We start from the raw sequence: 20,159 nt of genomic DNA, 5'->3' as shown, positions 1-20,159 counted from the left end.
AGTTCTTTATGTATTCTTGATACAAATCATTTGTCAGTATTTTTTTTCAGGTATTTTCTCCTAGTTTTAGTTTTTTTTTTTTGCGATGTGCGGGCCTCTCACTGTCATGGCCTCTCCCGTTGCGGAGCACGGGCTCCAGACGCGCAGGCTCAGTGGCCATGGCTCATGGGCCCAGCTGCTCCGTGGCATGTGGGATCTTCCCGGACTGGGGCACAAACCCGTGTCCCCTGCATCGGCAGGTGGACTCTCAACCACTGCGCCACCAGGGAAGCCCTAGTTTTAGTTTCTTGATGATATCTTTAGAAGTGGCTAATTAGTTTGTAAGCTGGATGAAACAAATGCTGTTTTTCCTTTCTGGCCTCTGTTGGCACTACCCCTGTATAGCCCCATGGCTTGAATCTGACCTCTGCTTACTTTCTTCACTCCTTGAAAGCAGAGGTGCCATCAGGTGAAATGTCTGGGACAGACAGAACGTGGGTTGAGCAAAAGTAAAGATTTTCGGTAATTTATGTGTTTGGTTTAGTCAGCCTCTTAATTCTCAAAAATTAACCTTGGTGGAGAAACAGTGGGGGGTGGTATTCCTTTCCGCAAGATTCTTTGGTGTGACTTTGATGACCTTTAATGTGTTCTATTTGATCAGGTTCTGCAGCTGATTCACGAGAGGGACAATATCTGTAAACAGATCCACCTACCAGCCCAGAGTGGAAGCAGCCGTGTATTGGAGGCCATGCGGAGGGGGTCAGACTTGCTTGCGGGGGGGGGGGCATCCCATACCTTTCCATGTTTCCTTAAGGACCAAGCAGTGTCTAAGAACCTGGTGTAGTGTGTGGCACACAGTAGCTGCTCACTAAATATTTATTACATGAGTAAACCCATGGACATTATAACTTGCTTCTGTTCATTCTATAAGTATAGACTGAGGACTAGATCACTCATTTCATTTGTTTAGCATGTGTTTTATTAAGCACCTACTGTGTGGCACGCTGAGATTTTAATCCTTTAGCTTTTAACATTAAAGGTTTTTAGGTCTTAGAATTTAAATATAGCTCCATGTATTCACTCACTTTGGGAATAGTAAGTATAGCAAAGATAAGACTGAAAGGATCATGTGACAAATGGCAAGCTGTATGGAACTAGTAATTTCCTTGTATTCCACATTGGCAAAGAGTTTTAGAGATATTAAATGTTAATTTGTCTTCATTTCTTAGTTAAATAAAAACATCTATTTAGAGTAATTTATGTTCTTGAATTAAAATTTTATAGGCTTTGGATTAGGTTATAGTACAGGATTTGGATCAAAAGGACTCTTCTGGATACTTACTCTTGTACTGTCCTGTGTGAATGAGAAGTAATTACATGTGATTAGTTCATAGTGCTATCTTCTTATAGCATTCATTTAAAGAAGATTGGTTCATCTAAGCGTTTTCTTTTTGTTCTTTATTGCAGATATTCAAGAGAAGCTTATGTGGAATTAATTCATCATATCAGAGAGTCTATCCCAGGTACATTTAAGAAACATATTTTGCTGAGCACATTACTCTACCAGTGACCCCAGTCTTCTTGGTCAGATACAGGCAACACCTGTGGTAGTACATTGTGTCACCTTTCTCGCTTCTTTTGCTCCTCTTCCTTTCTCTCTTTCTCTTCTTTCCGATTTTTTAATATCTTGGTCTTGCTAGATATACTCAGAGGTGTGGATTAGCTTGTGGCCTCAGGTACTAAAGGGATTCCTTTTCTATAGTCTTTGTGTTTCTGAACACATGAGAGAAACCTCGTTCCTGCTCATTAGCTGGCAAAGTTATAGTCTAAATTAGTTCTGATTTGGGAGCAATTGATATTTTTAAAAATGTGTACTTAGAGGTAATTCCTTTCTTGTTATCATAACCCTTACTCCCCTTTCTCTTTTCCCTTCCTCCGAATAAAATTACTCTGTAAGTCTTTTAGTTTAGATTTGTTGACAATGTCTACATTGTTTTACAAATTTCTAATTATTGTAACTTGTGTTCTGTACCAATACTTTCATTTGGATGGGACAGGATAGTGTGGAGGTTCTCTGGGCTGCAGTTTTCTCATCTGTAACATGGAGTTAATAGTACTCACCTTATTGGATTGTTGGGATACTTAAATTAAAGTGTGTTGGAACATTGTGTTTAACTTCAAAAGTATATGTTTGGATGAGGTACTGAAACATTCTTCATGATAGATTGCATGCTGAGTCATGCAAACCATGGGAAATTTAAGAAAACTGAAGTCATATCAAGCATCTTTTCTAGCCACGACATTGTGAGATTAGAAATCAACTACAAGTAAAAAACTGTAAAAAACACAAACACATGGAGGCTAAAAAATGGATTGCTGAAGAAATCAAAGAGGAAATCAAAAAATTCCTAGATACAAATGAAAATGAAAACATGACGATCTAAAACTTTTGGGACACAGCAAAAGCAGTTCTAAGAGGGAAGTTTATTTATTTATTTAAAATTATTTATTTATTTTTATTTCGTTGTGCCGGGGCTTAGTTGCGGCAGGTGGGCTCCTTAGTTGCGGTTCACTGGCTCCTTAGTTGGAGCACGCGGGCTCCTTAGTTGTGGCATGTGAACTCTTAGTTGTGGCATGTGTGTGGGATCTAGTTCCCTGACCAGGGATCAAACCCGGGCCCCCAGCATTGGGAGCGCAGAGTCCTAACCACTGCGGCACCAGGGAAGTCCCTAAGAGGGAAGTTTATAGCAATATAATCTTACCTTAGGAGACAAGAAAAACCTCAAACCACCTAACCTTACATCAGAAGCAACTAGAGAAAGGAGAACAAACAAAACCCATAGTTAGTAGAAGGAAAGAAATCTTAAAGATCAGAGCAGAAATAAATGAAATAGAGATGAAGAAAACAACAGAAAAGATAAACTAAACCTGGTTCTTTGAAAAGATAAACAAAATTGATAAACCTTTGGCTTATATATAAGAATATAAGGGAAAGGGCTCAAATAAATAAAATCAGAAATGGGGGAATTCCCTGGCAATCCGGTGGTTAGGACTCCATGATTCCACTGCAGGGAGCAAGGGTTTGTTCCTGGTTGGGGAACTAAGATCCCTAAGATTCCATATGCCATGTGGCACAGCCAAAAAAAAAGAAATGAAAATGAAGAAGTTACAACTGATACCACAGAAATACAAAGGATCATAAGAGACTACTACAAGCAACTATATGGCAATAAAATGGACAACCTAGAAGAAATGGATGAGTTCTTAGAAAGGTAAAATCTTCCAAGTCTGAACCAGGAAGAAGTAAAATATGAACAGACCAATTGCAAGTACTGAAATTGAAACTGTGATTAAAAAGCTTCCAACAAGGGACTTCCCTGGTGGCACAGTGGTTAAGAATCCACATGCCAAAGCAGGGGATGGAGGTTTGAGCCCTGGTCCGGGAAGATCCCACATGCCCTGGAGCAACTAAGCCCGTGTGCCACATCTACTGAGCCTGTGCTCTAGAGCCTGTGGGCCACAGCTGCTGAGCCCATGTGCCACAACTGCTGAAGCCCATGTGCCTAGAGCCTGTGCTCCACAACGGGAGAGGGCACTGCAATGAGAAGCCTGCACACTGCAACGAAGAGTAGCCCCTGCTTGCCACAACTGGAGAAAGCCTGCACACAACAACGAAGACCCAACACAGCAATAAATAAATAGATAGATAGATAGATAGACAGACAGACAAACCCACCCCCCAAACTTCCAACAAACAAAGATCCAGGACCAGCTGGCTTCACAGGCAAATTCTGTCAAACATTTAGAGAAGAGTTAACACTTATCCTTTTTATCCTTCTGAAACTATTCCAAAAAATTGCAGAGGAAGGAACACTCCCAAACTCATTTTGTGAGGCCACCATCACCCTGATTCCAAAACCAAAGATACCACAAAAAGAAAATTACAGGCCAATATCACTGATGAACATAGACGCAAAAATCCTCAACAAAATACTAGCAAACTAAATCCAACAGTACATTGAAAGGATCATATACCATGATCAAGTGGGATTTATCCCAGGGATGTAAGGATTTTTTTCAATATCCACAAATCAGTGTGATATACCACATTAAGAAACTGAAGAGTAGGGGCCTCCCTGGTGGCGCAGTGGTTGAGTGAGAGGCCCACAGTGAGAGGCCCGCGTACCGCAAAAAAAAAAAAAAAGAAACTGAAGAGTACAAACCATGTGATCATTTCAGTAGATGCAGAAAAAGCTTTTGACAAAATTCTACACCCATTTGTGATAAAAGCTCTCCAGAAAGTGGGCATAGAGGGAACCTAACAACATAATAAAGGCTATATATGACAAACCCACAGCTAACATCATACTTAAGGGTGAAAAGCTGAAAGCATTTCCTCTAAGATCAGGAACAAGACACTTTTTTTTTTTTTTTTTTTGGTGGTACGCGAGCCTCTCACTGTTGTGGCCTCTTCTGTTGTGGAGCACAGGCTCCGGACGCACAGGCTCAGCGGCCGTGGATCATGGGCCCAGCCGCTCGGGGGCATGTGGGATCTTCCCAGACCGGGGCACGAACCCGTGTCCCCTGCATCGGCAGGCGGACTCTCAACCACTGCGCCACCAGGGAACCCCAAGGAACAAGACACTTTTTTTTTTTTTTTTTTTTTTTTTTTGTGGTACGCGGGCCTCTCACTGTTGTGACCTCTCCCGTTGCGGAGCACAGGCTCCAGACGCGCAGGCTCAGCGGCCATGGCTCACGGGCCCAGCTGCTCCGCAGCATGTGGGATCTTCCCAGACTGGGGCATGAACCTGTGTCCCCTGCGCCGGCAGGCGGACTCTCAACCACTGCGCCACCAGGGAAGCCCCAAGACACTTTTATTCAGCATAATTTTGGAAGTCCTAGCCATGGCAATCAGAGAAAAAGAGATAAAAGGAATCCAGATTGGAAAAGAAGAAGTAAAACTGTCACTGTTTGCAGATGACATGATGCTATACACAAAAAATCCTAAAGATGCTACCAGAAAACTACTAGAGCTCCTCAATGAATGTGGTAAAGTTGCTGGGTACAAAATTAATGTACAGAAATCTGTTGCATTTCTATACACTAGCAACAAAAGATCAGAAAGAGAAATTAAACAATCCCATTTACCATTGCATCAAAAAGAATAAAATACCTAGAAATAAACCTACCTAAGGGGCAAAAGACCTGTACTCTGAAAACTATAAAACACTATAAGATGAAAGTTAAGAAACTATAAGATCAAAGAAATTGAAGATGACACAAACAGATGGAAAGATATACCACGTTCTTGGATTGGAAGAATCAATATTGTCAAAATGATTATACTACCCAAGGCAATCTACAGATTCAGTGCAATCCCTATCAAATGACCAATGGCGTTTTTCTCTGAACTAGAACAAGCAATTTTAAAATTTATATGGAAACATAAAAGATGCCGAATAGCCAAAGCAATCCTGAGAAAGAAAAATGGAGCTGGAGAAATCAAGCTCCCTGACTTCAGACTACACTACAAACTTACAGTCATCAAAACAGTATGGTACTGGCACAAAAACAGAAATATAGATCATTGGAACAGGATAGAAAGCCCAGAAATAAATGCACACATCTATGGTCAATTAATCTATGACAAAGGAGGTAAGAATATACAGTGGAGAAAAGACAGTCTCTTCAGTAAGTGGTGCTGGGAAAACTGGACAGCTACATGTAAAATAATGAAATTAGAACATTCTCTAACACCATACACAAAAATAAACTCAAAATGGATTAAAGACCCAAATGTAAGACTGGATACTATAAAACTTTTAGAGGAAAACATAGGCAGGACACTCTTTGACATACATGGCAGCAGTATCTTTTTTTTGGCCATGCCACATGGCTTGAGAGATCTTAGTTCCCCAACCAAGGATTGAACCCAGGCTATGGCAGTGAAAGCGCCAAGTCCTAACCACTGGACCACCAGGGAATTCCTGCAGCAATATCTTTTTTGGATCCACTTCCTAAAGTAATGAAGATAAAAACAAAAATAAACAAATGGGAGCTAATTCAACTTAAAAAGCTTTTGTACAGCAAAGGAAACCGTAAACGAAAAGACAAGCCACAGAATGGGAGAAAATATTTGCAAACGAAGCGACCGACAAGGGATTAATCTCCAAGATAGACAAACAGCTCATGCAGCTTAGTATCAAAAAACAAACAGCCCAATCCAAAAATGGGCAGAAGACTTAAATAGACATTTCTCCATAGAAGACATACAGATGGCCAAAGAGCACATGAAAAGCTGCTCAACATTGCTAATTGTCAGAGAAATGCAAATCAAAACTACAATAAGGTATCACCTTACACTGGTCAGAATGGCCATCATCAAAAAATCTTCCGACAATAAATGCTGGAGAGAGTGTGGAGAAAAGGGAGCCCTCCTACACTGTTGATGATAATGTAAATTGGTACAGCTACTGTGGAGACAGCCATATGGAGACAACCACTATGGAGACAACCTCCATATTGGTACAACCAGTTTGGATGTTCCTTAAAAAACTATATATAGAGCTTCCATATGATCCAGTAATCTTACTCCTGGGCATATATCCCAAGAAAACCATAATTCGAAAAGATGCATGCACCCCAGTGTTAATTGCAGCATTATTTACAGTATCCAAGAGATGGAAGCAACCTAAATGTCCATCGACAGGAATGGATAAAGAAGGTGTGGTACATATATACAATGGAATATTACTTAGCCATAAAAAAGAATGAAATAATGCCATTTGCAGCACTGTGGATGGACCAAGAGTTTATCATACTAAGTGCAGTAAGTCAGACAAAGACAAATAACATATGATGTCAATTATAAGTGGAATTCATAAAATAGATAATCAACATGGACCTACTGTATAGCACAGGGAACTCTACTCAATATTCTGTAATAACCTAAATATATGGGAAAAGAATCTGAAAAAGAATGGATATATGTATGTGTAAAACTGAATCACTTTGCTGTGCACCTGAAACTGACACAACATTGTAAATCAAATATACCCCAATATAAGATAAAAATTAAATTAAAAAAAAAGTTAAAGCAGGACAAATTTGAAAATACGGACTCCTACTGTGTCCTTAAATCCAATATTTGTAGTGAAAAATATCTTTTCTAGCACTGAGGGGAATGTAGACTGAGAAGCCAGGCTCTGGCATGGGAACCTTGTTGATGAGCAGGCCTTCACCTCCTTGCTCTATAACAACTGTTCCGTTTTACTTGCACACGGGTTGGCTAGCTCCAGGGAAGGCCTTACAGTCTCTATCCTTCCCTCCGTAATCCACAGGTACCAAAGGCTTCTCTTGAAGGTAAGCAGCAGTGACATGCTGTCTTTTGTTGTGTGTCACAGGTGTGAGCCTCAGCAGCGATTTCATTGCTGGCTTTTGTGGTGAGACGGAGGAAGATCACCTCCAGACAGTGTCTTTGCTTCAGGAAGTTCAGTACAACATGGGCTTCCTCTTTGCCTATAGCATGAGACAGGTGAGCCCTGGGCTGGGGGAGGAGCTCCTTCTATGCTGAGACTGACATCATTCCCGACCAGTTTCTGGTCGATTGTGGACAGCTGGGAAGAAAAGAAAGTAGCAGCGAGGCTGTCCTTGAGAAACCACAAGGATCTTACCATTCATTTCTTTATTTTTTCTAATAAACCTGTCTACCCTTTTATATAGTTCAGCAATTTGAGATGAAAAACAATTGTACTAATATTCCTCTTCATTAGAATATTTAAAATGATGTTTAGGTTGTTCAGAATTTGAAAGTGGAGGGAGGGGCACTGTTCTCTTTAAAAGAAACCGAAAATCTTTTATTAATATGCAGAACTTCTTTTTTGGCCAACAGATGTGATTTGTTTTACAGAGGCTCCTTGTTGCCCTCCTAGCCATCCTCAGCCTTTTTTTTTTTTTTTTCTCGGTACGCGGACCTCTCACTGTTGTGGCCTCTCCCATTGCGGAGCACAGGCTCTGGACGCGCAGGCTCAGTGGCCATGGCTCATGGGCCCAGCCGCTCTGCGGCATGTGGGATCTTCCCAGACCGGGGCACGAACCCGTGTCCCCTGCATCGGCAGGGGGACTCTCAACCACTGCGCCACCAGGGAAGCCCGAGAAATTCTTTTTAATGCTAGAGTTGGGAAGTGAGTTTTCAGTGTGAGGTGGAAGCATATCCTATGGGCATTGAATATGAGTGTTTACTTGGAGTCTAATTCCTAGATTAGGGTTAAGGTCCTAGAGGCTTAATCAAGTAGCATAGTGGATGAGAACAAGCACTCACATTGTGCCTTTCCCATTTAATAATGTGTGACCTTGGGAAAAGTTTCTGCTTTCTTCATCTGTGAAAAGGGATAACATAAATACCAACCTCATCAGGTTATTTTGAGATTTAAGATAATATATATAAAGCACTTAAAATAGTGTTTTATAATAGTTAAGTGCACAGTAGAGGTTAGTTGTTAATAAGACAGAATAGAGTAAATCCTGTAAGAGAATTCTGTTTTAGAATTCTCTACCCATTCTTCATTTCCCTCTGGATGTGGTAGTTCTCTTAAAGGCAGATTGGTTTGAATGTCTAGACTTTGGTGTATAGACTTTCCACTTTTGTCTAGCTCAGTGGTTCTCCAACTCCATTATGAGCTGCGTACCTAAAGATATATATAAAGTGTGTGTGTTTATATATATAAACATGTATGTACACTATGATTTTGGATGATTTAAAAGGTTTTCAAGGATACATTTTCTTTTCTTTTTTTTTTTTGACTGGGTAAAACCTGAGTGTGGTATAAAATTCAAAAGGTCAAAATAGTATGCAGTGCAAAGCAGTTGTTTTTTCTTCCTGGGTTGCCTAGTTTTTCAGTTCCTTCCCTGAAGGCAACTGCTTTTAGCAACTACTTCTTTAACCTTCCAGAGACATTTCATGTATTTATAAATATATTTATTTGTATACTTTCTACATCAAAGTTATTATACATGTTGATCTGTGCCTTGCTTATTTCTGTTCAGAGTATATTTTGGAGAGCAATCATATCTGTATACGTAGCTATCTCATTCTTTGTCACAGCTGTGTAATATTCCATTGTGTAGATAAACCATAATTTGTTTTACTGGTTACCTATTTTTTAAAATAAATTAAAAAAAATTTATTTATTTATTTGGCTGCACCGGGTCTTAGTTGCGGCACCTGGGATCTTTAGTTGTGGCATGTGGGATCTTTTAGTTGCAGCATGCAGACTTCTTAGTTGCACCATGCAGACTCTTTGTTGCGGCATGCATGTGGGATCTAGTTCCCTGACCAGGGATTGAACCTGGGCCCCCTGAATTGGGAGCCCAGAGTCTTACTCACTGCACCACCAGGGAAGACCCTACTGGTTCCCTATTGATAAACATTTACTATGCTTTGCATCTTGTGTCTTTATAAACACTGCTGCTGAGTAACCTGGTATATGAATTATTTAGTGTCTGTGTCCTATAAAAATATCAAGAACAATTTTGAGTCTATGATTTTCATGTGCTAAATTTAGAATTTAACCCTTGTAAAAACGTGGCTCCACTGTATAGTTACCTTTTTCTCTTAGAAGGCCCAAGAGTTAGAGAACCCTTGTGGTGTGGCTTGTGTTCCTATACATGTGTCTGTAAATTGCAAATTGGATGAGCATGTCTGCCTCCGTGTTTGAAGAACGGATTCTACAAGTCCGTGGTGACCTCCATCTCTTTTTTTTTTTTTTTTTTTTATAGAAGACACGGGCATATCACAGGCTGAAGGATGATATCCCAGAAGAGGTAAAATTAAGGCGTTTGGAGGAACTTATCACTGTCTTCCGAGAAGAAGCAACAAAAGCCAACAAGACCTTTGTGGGTTGTACCCAGCTGGTGCTGGTGGAGGGGGTGAGGCTATGTGTGTATGTATGTGTGTATGTATATATATATATTTTTTGTTTTGTTTTTTGTTTTTTAGAGCACAGTATATCTTCCTTTATTTAGATCTTTGATTTCTTTTAGCAGTTTTTAGCATATAGATCCTGTACATGTTTTCTTAGATTTACACCCATTTTTTTCTTTTTTTTAGCTATTGTAATTGCAACTGTATTTTTATTTTGGGTGTCCATATGTTCACTGTTAGTATGTAGAAATAATTGGTTTTTGTATTTCTATCTTGTATCCTCTGATCTTGCTGAACTAAATAGTTCTAGGAGTTTTCTGGGTAGGTTGCTTGGGATTTTCTTTGCAAGTTATCATGTCTGTTTTTCTTTCTTCCTGTTGTTCTAGGGTTCCTTCTTTTTTGTTTACTTTTTGCTTAGAGAACTCCCTTTAGACACTCTGGCAGCACATTCTCTTTGTTTTCCTTCATCTTAGAGTGTTTTGATTTCTTCTTCATTCCTGAAGGATATTTTTGTATTTAGTGCAAGGATTAGTGCAAAGTATTTCTGCTCCACCTTTTTGGAAACACTATTATATGTGTATTTTTAGAAACAATTTTATTGTTTGTTTTCAGTCCTTTTAAAAATCACACTTTCTTAGAAATGTACTGCGTTTTGGAAGTTTGGAGTTCTGTAGTCTTCTGTGGTCAAGCTTGGGAACCTGGTCATCATTTAGAGCACTAAACAGATGGGATAAGGGGTGAGTTAGGGAACCTAACCTTCTGTGAAGCTGCATTCTTCGGCTATTGAAGAGGAGAGGAAAGAGAGAGATAGGGCTCTTTCTGTGACTCCTCACGAGTCCAGGTTTGAGAAAGGAGAGTCCTGCTTCATGCCTTAGGATATGGCAGTGTCAAAATCAGCAATGCTTGGTATTTGTGTTTGTTAGGACTCTCTGGTAGTGAGTAACAGTGGGAAACTTGTTCAAGCCATTCAGTCTAAGCCAAAAATAATTCTGTGTTGTATAAGACTTCAGGAGTGTTTTGTGGAGCCCAAAGGCAAGAATACTGCCAGGTGTCTGGAAGGGACTGTACCCAGTCTGGGAAGCCCTTGAGGCTCAGACTTTCTTCTCTCCTCCTCAGACCAGCTTTTCCTGATTCTTCATCTGTGTGGTAGAGTACAGCAGCCCTATATTTCCTGTGTTTCATGGTGTAGTTCCAGTTTTTCACAGACCAAAGTTGTGTCTTTCAGCTCCAATTCAGATTTCCAGGAGAGGGAGTCTGATCACCTCAGCTTGGGTTAGGAATCTTCCTGTGGTCTGGTCTAGTAGCTGCTGATGGTTGGTGATGCTGAGCTGGTGAAATACCTCAAAAGTGTTTGCCTCGATAAATGCTTTGTTATTTAGGGTGTCACTGTGATTCTGGAGACCTGTACATGAACATGTCTATTAGTAATCCACATTTTATCCAGTAGGAATTAAGTCATTATATGCCCAGCTCTCCTCACACAGGGTCTGGTACAGAATAGTGTACCTGTCTTTTGATTGAATGAATAAGTACTCAAAGGTTACTAATTTTTGTCCAACACTTCATCAACCCCACAGAGAGCCCATGGTAATTAAATGAACCAAAACAAGGCTTTTTTTTTTTTTTTTTTTTTTTTTAAAAACACATCCAGCATAAGCCAGTACTCACCTGGGGCTAGAAAATAAATGAATTTTTCAAGGCCAGCATTGGAGTCTTCACTTTTTTTTTCTTTTTACACCTTTATTGGAGTATAATTGCTTTACAATGGTGTGTTAGTTTCTGCTTTATAACAAAGTGAATCAGTTATACATATGTTCCCATCTCTCTTCCCTCTTGCGTCTCCCTCCCTCCCACCCTCCTTATCCCACCCTTCTAGGTGGTCACAAAGCACCGAGCTGATCTCCCTGTGGTATGCAGCTGCTTCCCACTAGCTATCTATTTTACATTTGGTAGTGTATATATGTCCATGTGACTCTCTCACTTTGTCACAGCTTACCCTTCCCCCTCCCCATATCCTCAAGTCCATTCTCTAGTAGGTCTGTGTCTTTATTCCTGTCTTACCCCTAGGTTCTTCATGACTTTTTTTTCTTTCTTAAATTCCATATATATGTGTTAGCATACGGTATTTGTCTTTCTCTTTCTGACTTACTTCACTCTGTATGACAGACTGTAGGTCCATCCACCTCATTACAAATAGCTCAATTTCGTTTCTTTCTATGGCCGAGTAATATTCCATTGTATATATGTGCCACATCTTCTTTATCCGTTCATCCGATGATGGACACTTAGGTTGTTTCCATCTCCTGGCTATTGTAAATACAGCTGCAATGAACATTTTGGTACATGACCCTTTTTGAATTATGGTTTTCTCAGGGTATATGCCCAGTAGTGGCATTGCTGGGTCATATGGTAGTTCTATTTGTAGTTTTTTAAGGAACCTCCATACTGTTCTCCATAGTGGCTGTACCAATTCACATTCCCACCAGCAGTGCAAGAGTGTTCCGTTTTCTCCACACCCTTTCCAGCATTTATTGTTTCTAGATTTTTTGATGATGGCCATTCTGACGGGTGTAAGATGATAGCTCATTGTAGTTTTGATTTGCATTTCTCTAATGATTAATGATGTTGAGCATTCTTTCATGTGTTTGTTGGCAGTCTGTATATCTTCTTTGGAGAAATGTCTATTTAGGTCTTCTGCCATTTTTGGATTGGGTTGTTTGTTTTTTTGTTATTGAGCTGCATGAGCTGCTTGTAAATTTTGGAGATTAATCCTTTGTCAGTTGCTTCATTTGCAAATATTTTCTCCCATTCTGATGGTTGTCTTTTGGTCTTATTTATGGTTTCCTTTGCTGTGCAAAAGCTTTGAAGTTTCATTAGGCCCCATTTGTCTATTTTTATTTCCATTTCTCTAGGAGGTGGGTCAAAAAGGATCTTGCTGTGATTTATGTCATAGAGTGTTCTGCCTATGTTTTCCTCTAAGAGTTTGATAGTTTCTGGCCTTACATTTAGGTCTTTAATCCATTTTGAGCTTATTTTTGTGTATGGTGTTAGGGAGTGATCTAATCTCATACTTTTACATGTACCTGTCCAGTTTTCCCAGCACCACTTACTGAAGAGGCTGTCCTTTCTCCACTGTACATTCCTGCCTCCTTTATCAAAGATAAGATGACCATATGTGTGTGGGTTTATCTCTGGGCTTTCTATCCTGTTCCATTGATCTATATTTCTGTTTTTTGTGCTAGTACCATACTGTCTTGATTACTGTAGCTTTGTAGCATAGTCTGAAGTCAGGGAGCCTGATTCCTGCAGCTCCGTTTTTCGTTCTCAAGATTGCTTTGGCTATTCGGGGTCTTTTGTGTTTCCATACAAATTGTGAAATTTTTTGTTCTAGTTCTCTGAAAAATGCCAGTGGTAGTTTGAATAGGGATTGCATTGAATCTGTAGATTGCTTTGGGTAGTATACTCATTTTCACAATGTTGATTCTTCCAATCCAAGAACATGGTATATCTCTCCATCTATTTGTATCATCTTTAATTTCTTTCATCAGTGTCTTATAATTTTCTGCGTACAGGTCTTTTGTCTCCTTAGGTAGGTTTATTCCTAGATATTTTATTCTTTTTGTTGCAATGGTAAATGGGAGTGTTTTCTTGATTTCACTTTCATATTTTTCATCATTAGTGTATAGGAATGCCAGAGATTTCTGTGCATTAATTTTGTATCCTGCTACTTTACCAAATTCATTGATTAGCTCTAGTAGTTTTCTGGTAGCATCTTTAGGATTCTCTGTGTATAGTATCATGTCATCTGCAAACAGTGACAGCTTTACTTCTTCTTTTCCGATTTGGGTTCCTTTTATTTCCTTTTCTTCTCTGATTGCTGTGGCTAAAACTTTCAAAGCTGTGTTGAATAATAGTGGTGAGAGTGGGCAACCTTGTCTTGTTCCTGATCTTAGTGGAAATGCTTTCAGTTTTTCACCATTGAGGATGATGTTGGCTGTGTGTTTGTCCTATATGGCCTTTATTACGTTGAGGAAAGTTCCCTCTATGCCTACTTTCTGGAGGGTTTTTATCATAAATAGGTGTTGAATTTTGTTGAAAGCTTTCTCTGCATCTGTTGAGATGACCATATGGTTTTTCTCCTTCAGTTTGTTAATATGGTGTATCACATTGATGGATTTGCGTATATTGAAGAATCCTTGCATTCCTGGAATAAACCCCACTTGATCATGGTGTATGATCCTTTTAATGTGCTTTTGGATTCTGTTTGCTAGTATTTTGTTGAGAGGATTTTTGCATCTATGTTCATCAGTGATATTGGCCTGTGGTTTTCTTTCTTTGTGACATCCTTGTCTGGTTTTGGTGTCAGGGTGAGGGTGGCCTCGTAGAATGAGTTTGGGAGTGTTCCTCCCTCTGTTATATTTTGGAAGAGTTTGCGAAGGATAGGTGTTAGCTCTTCTCTAAATGTTTGATAGAATTCATCTGTGAAGCCGTCTGGTCCCGGGCTTTTGTTTGTTGGAAGATTTTTAATCACAGTTTCAATTTCAGTGCTTATGATTGGTCTGTTCGTATTTTCTATTTCTTCCTGATTCAGTCTTGGCAGGTTGTGCGTTTCTAAGAATTTGTCCATTTCTTCCAGGTTGTCCATTTTATTGGCATAGAGTTGCTTGTAGTAACCTCTCATGATCTTTTGTATTTCTGCAGTGTCAGTTGTTACTTCTTTTTCATTTCTAATTCTATTGATTTGAGTCTTCTCCCTTTTTTTCTTGATGAGTCTGGCTAATGGTTTATCAATTTTGTTTATCTTCTCAAAGAACCAGCTTTTAGTTTTATTGATCTTTGCTGTCGTTTCCTTCATTTCTTTTTCATTTATTTCTGATCTGATCTTTATGATTTCTTTCTTTCTGCTAACTTTGGGTTTTTTTTGTTCTTCTTTCTCTGATTGCTTTAGGTGCAAGGTTAGGTTGTTTATTCGAGATGTTTCCTGTTTCTTAAGGTAGGATTGTATGGCTATAAACTTCCTCTTAGAACTGCTTTTGCTGCATCCTATAGGTTTTGGGTCGTCATGTCTCCATTGTTATTTGTTTCTAGGTATTTTTTGATTTCCTCTTTGATTTCTTCAGTGATCACTTCATTATTAAATAATGTGTTGTTTAGCCTCCATGTGTTTGTATTTTTTACAGATCTTTTCCTGTAATTGATATCTAGCGTGTGGTCAGAAAAGATACTTGATACAATTTCAATTTTCTTAAATTTACCAAGGCTTGATTTGTGACCCAAGATATGATCTATCCTGGAGAATGTTCCATGAGCACTTGAGAAAAATGTGTATTCTGTTGTTTTTGGATGGAATGTCCTATAAATATCAATTAAGTCCATATTGTTTAATGTATCATTTAAAGCTTGTGTTTCCTTAATCTATTTTCATTTTGGATGATCTGTCCATTGGTGAAAGTGGGGTGTTAAAGTCCCCTACTATGAATGTGTTACAGTCGATTTCCCGTTTTATGGCTGTTAGTATTTGCCTTAAGTATTGAGATGCTCCTATGTTGGGTGCATAAATATTTACAGTTGTTATATCTTCTTCTTGGATCGATCCCTTGATCATTATGTAGTGTCCTTCTTTGTCTCTTCTAATAGTCTTTATTTTAAAGTCTATTTTATCTGATATGAGAATTGCTACTCCAGCTTTCTTTTGGTTTCCATTTACATGGAATATCTTTATCCATCTGCTCACTTTCAGTCTGTATGTGTCTCTAGGTCTGAAGTGGGTCTCTTGTAGACAGCATATATATGGGTCTTGTTTTTGTATCCATTCAGCCAGTCTGTGTCTTTTGGTGGGAGCATTTAATCCATTTACATTTAAGGTAGTTATCGATATGTATGTTCCTATTCCCATTTTCTTAATTGTTTTGGGTTTGTTATTGTAGGTCTTTTCCTTCTCTTGTGTTTCTTGCCTAGAGAAGATCCTTTAGCCTTTGTTGTAAAGCTGGTGTGGTGGTGCTGAACTCTCTCAGCTTTTGCTTGTCTGTAAAGGTTTTAACCTTTCCATCAAATCTGAATGAGATCCTTGCTGGGTAGAGTAATCTTGTTGTAGGTTTTTCTCCTTCATCACTTTAAATATGTCCTGCCAGTCCCTTCTGGCTTGCAGAGTTTCTGCTGAAAGATCAGCTGTTAACCTTATGGGGATTCCCTTGTGTGTTATTTGTTGTTTTTCCCTTGCTGCTTTTAATATGTTTTCTTTGTATTTAATTTTTGACAGTTTGATTAATATGTGTCTTGGCGTGTTTCTCCTTGGATTTATCCTGTATGGGACTCTCTGTGCTTCCTGGACTTGATTAACTATTTCCTTTCCCATATTAGGGAAGTTTTCAACTATAATCTCTTCAAATATTTTCTCAGTCCCTTTCTTTTTCTCTTCTTCTTCTGGAACCCCTATAATTCGAATGTTGGTGCATTTAATGTTGTCCCAGAGGTCTCTGAGACTGTCCTCAGTTCTTTTCATTCTTTTTTCTTTATTCTGCTCTGCAGTAGTTATTTCCACTATTTTATCTTCCAGGTCACTTATCCGTTCTTCTGCCTCAGTTATTCTGCTATTGATCCCTTCTTGAGTATTCTTAATTTCATTTATTGTGTTGTTCATCATTGCTTGTTTCATCTTTAGTTCTTCTAGGTCATTGTTAAATGTTTCTTGCATTTTCTCTATTCTATTTCCAAGATTTTGGATCATCTTTACTATCATTATTCTGAATTCTTTTTCAGGTAGACTGCCTATTTCCTCTTCATTTGTTAGGTCTGGTGGGTTTTTATCTTGCTCCTTCATCTGCTGTGTGTTTTTCTGTCTTCTCATTTTGCTTATCTTACTGTGTTTGGGGTCTCCTTTTTGGAGGCTGCAGGTTCGTAGTTTCCATTATTTTTGGTGTCTGTCCCCAGTGGCTAAAGGTGGTTCAGTGGGTTGTGTAGGCTTCCTGGTGGAGGGGACTAGTGGCTGTGTTCTGGTGGATGAGGCTGGATCTTGTCTTTCTGGTGGGCAGGTCCACGTCTGGTGGTGTGTTTTGGGGTGTCTGTGGACTTATTATGATTTTAGGCAGCCTCTCTGCAATGGGTGGGGTTGTGTTCCTGTCTTGCTAGTTGTTTGGCATAGGGTGTCCAGCACTGTAGCTTGCTGGTCGTTGAGTGAAGCTGGGTGTTGGTGTTGAGATGGAGATCTCTGGGAGATTTTTGCCGTTTGATGTTACGTGGAGCTGGGAGGTCTCTTGTGGACCAGTGTCCTGAAGTTGGCTCTCCCACCTCAGAGGCACAGCACTGACTCCTGGCTGCAGCACCAAAAGCCTTTCATCCACACGGCTTAGAATAAAAGGGAGAAAAAGTAGAAAGAAAGAAAGGAAGGGAGGGAGGGAGGGAGGAAGGGAGGGAGGGAGGGAGGAAGGGAGGAAGGGAGGGAGGGAGGGAGGAAGGAAGGGAGATAAAATAAAATAAGGTAAAATAAAAGTTATTAAGATAAAAAAATAATTATTAAGAAAAAAATTTTTTTAAAAGTAAAAACAAAAACAGATGGATAGAACCCTATGACAAATGGTGAAAGCAAAGCTATACAGACAAAATCTCACAAGCATACACATACACACTCACAAAAAGAGGAAAAGGGGAAAAAATAATAAATCTTGCTCTCAGAGTCCACCTCCTCAATTTGGGATGATTCGTTGTCTATTCAGGTATTCCACAGATGCAGGGTACATCAAGTTGATTGTGGAGATTTAATCCGCTGCTCCTGAGGCTGCTGGGAGAGATTTCCCTTTCTCTTCTTTGTTCGCACAGCTCCCGGGGTTCAGCTTTGGATTTGTCCCTGCCTCTGCGTGTAGGTCGCCGGAGGGCGTCTGTTCTTCTCTCAGACCGGACGAGGTTAAAGGACCCGCTGATTCGGGGGCTCTGGCTCACTCAGGCCGGGGGGAAGGAGGGGTACGGAGTGTGGGGCGAGCCTGCGGCGGCAGAGGCCGGCGTGACGTTGCACCAGCCTGAGGCGCGCCGTGCATTCTCCCGGGGAAGTTGTCCCTGGATCCCGGGACCCTGGCAGTGGCGGGCTGCACAGGCTCCCCGGAAGCGAGATGTGGAGAGTGACCTGTGCTCGCACACAGGCTTCTTTGTGGCGGCAGCAGCAGCCTTAGCGTCTCATGCTCGTCTCTGGGGTCTGCACTGTTATCCACGGCTCGCGCCCGTCTCTGGAGCTCCTTTAAGCAGCGCTCTTAATCCCCTCTCCTCGCGCACCAGGAAACAAAGAGGGAAGAAAAAGTCTCTTGCTTCTTCGGCAGGTCCAGACTTTTTCCCTGACTCCCTCCCGGGTAGCCGTGGTGCACTAACCCCTTCAGGCTGTGTTCACGCTCTGACGGAAGCCCGAGCCTCAGCTCCCAGCCCCGCCCGCCCCTGCGGGTGAGCCGACAAGCCTCTCGGGCTGGTGAGTGCTGGTCGGCACCGATCCCCTGTGCGGAAATCTCTCTGTTTTGCCCTCTGCACCCTTGTTGCTGCGCTCTCTTCCGCGGCTCCGAAGCTTACCCCCTCCGCCACCCGCAGTCTCCGCCCGTTAAGGGGCTTCTAGTGTGTGGAAACCTTTCCTCCTTCACGGCTCCCTCTCACTGGTGCAGGTCCCGTCCCTATTCTTTTGTCTCTGTTTATTCTTTTTTCTTTTGCCCTACCCAGGTACGTGAGGAGTTTCTTGACTTTTGGGCGGTCTGAGGTCTTCTGCCAGCGTTCAGTAGGTGTTCTGTAGTTGTTGTTCCACGTATAGATGTATTTCTGATGTATCTGTGGGGAGGAAGGTGATTTCCGTGTCTTACTCTTCCGCCATCTTACCCCTCTCCCTCCCGCCATCTTCCCCTTCTCCCTCCTTCACTTTTGCTTAGGGGAGACTTTCTTTCCTCCAGTCATGGCCAGTTCATTTATTTATTTTGGCTGCGCTGGGCAGCATGTGGGATCTTAGTTCCCCAACCAGGGATCGAACCTGTGCCCCTTGCAGTAGAAATGTGGAGTCTTGAGCACTGGACCACCAGGGAAGTCCCATGGCCAGCTTAAAACACTGGGTTGCTGTATTCAGTGTCAGAGAAGATGATAACGTCTGTATACTGAGCATTTACTATGTGCCAGAAACTGTGTATTTTACAGGCATCAGCACGTTGAGTCCCACCACAGTCCTTGGGGGTAGTGCTGTTATTACCTCACTTTTGTAGATGAAGAAAGGAGACTCAGAGAAGTAGGAATAACTTCCCCAAGGTCACACAGCTAGTGTGGCAGAGCCAGAATTTGACCCATATCTGTCTCATTCTGTAGCCTATAAGTACCCCCCCCCACCTTTTCAAATTATGGAGAATCTAAAAAAAAAAAAAAAAAGGTATAGAGAGGATAGTGAATGCCCACGTACCCATTAACCAGCCTCAGCAATTTGTTAATACAGTGTTAATCATGGCTGATCTTGTTTCATCTCTACTGCCCCCACTGAGTTGTTTTGAAGCAAGTACAAGACATATATTATTTTGTCAGTAATTATTTCAGTATATATCTCTAAAAGATGACTCTTTTTTAAAATAGACATAATGTGACTATCATATTTGAAATAATTGACAGTAGTTTCTTAATATTATCAAATATGTAGTTGATGTTCCAATTTCCCTCTTTGTCTTATAAATGTTCTTTTATGGTTGGTTTGTTCAAATCACGGAACATGAACACTCTCTCTTTTAAAAAAATTTATTGTAAAACAATCGCAAACTTGTAGAAAAGTAGCAGTATAGTACTTTTTTCTTTGAAGCTTTTGAGAGTAAGTTGCCCTGGTGCCCCCAATTCCCCAAATACTGCAGTGTGTATTTTGTGCAAACAGGAGCATTCTCCTGTACAACTGTAGTACAACCATCAGAATCAGAAAATTAAGCTTGTTAGATTACTACTATCCAGTCCTTAGACCCCCATTTAAATTCTCCACTTGGCTCAGAACTGTCATTTATAAGAAAAAGATTTAGTTTAGTACTACATGTTGTGTTAGTTGTCATTTTATCACTTTTTAGAAATTTGATGTGTCTTGGCATGGCTTTCTTTGTGTTTTGTTTGGGATATGTTGAGGCTACTTAGTTTGTGAGTTTATAATTTTCATCAAATTTGGAAAATTTTCATTTACTATTCTTCAGATATTTTTTCTGTACTCCTCCTTCCTGCCACCCGTCACCTGCCCCGTTTCTTCTCTCCTTCTCCAGTCACCTATATGTCCAACCACTTG

The 20,159-nt window shown here is 40.4% G+C and overlaps 1 protein-coding gene across 1 annotated transcript in view; it reads left to right on the top strand.

The window, feature by feature from the left end:
• CDK5RAP1 (CDK5 regulatory subunit associated protein 1) overlaps nucleotides 1-20,159 on the top strand; it is a 43,098-nt gene that overhangs the window by 15,420 nt on the left and 7,519 nt on the right. The window contains 4 exon segments of the mRNA XM_067707836.1: nucleotides 641-738; nucleotides 1,447-1,502; nucleotides 7,383-7,513; nucleotides 9,757-9,906. Coding sequence (XP_067563937.1) covers nucleotides 641-738; nucleotides 1,447-1,502; nucleotides 7,383-7,513; nucleotides 9,757-9,906 — 435 coding nt within the window.

This window comes from Pseudorca crassidens, chromosome 15, assembly GCF_039906515.1.
Source record: "Pseudorca crassidens isolate mPseCra1 chromosome 15, mPseCra1.hap1, whole genome shotgun sequence".
NCBI lineage: Eukaryota > Metazoa > Chordata > Mammalia > Artiodactyla > Delphinidae > Pseudorca > Pseudorca crassidens.
This window is presented reverse-complemented; position numbering and strand designations above follow the sequence as displayed.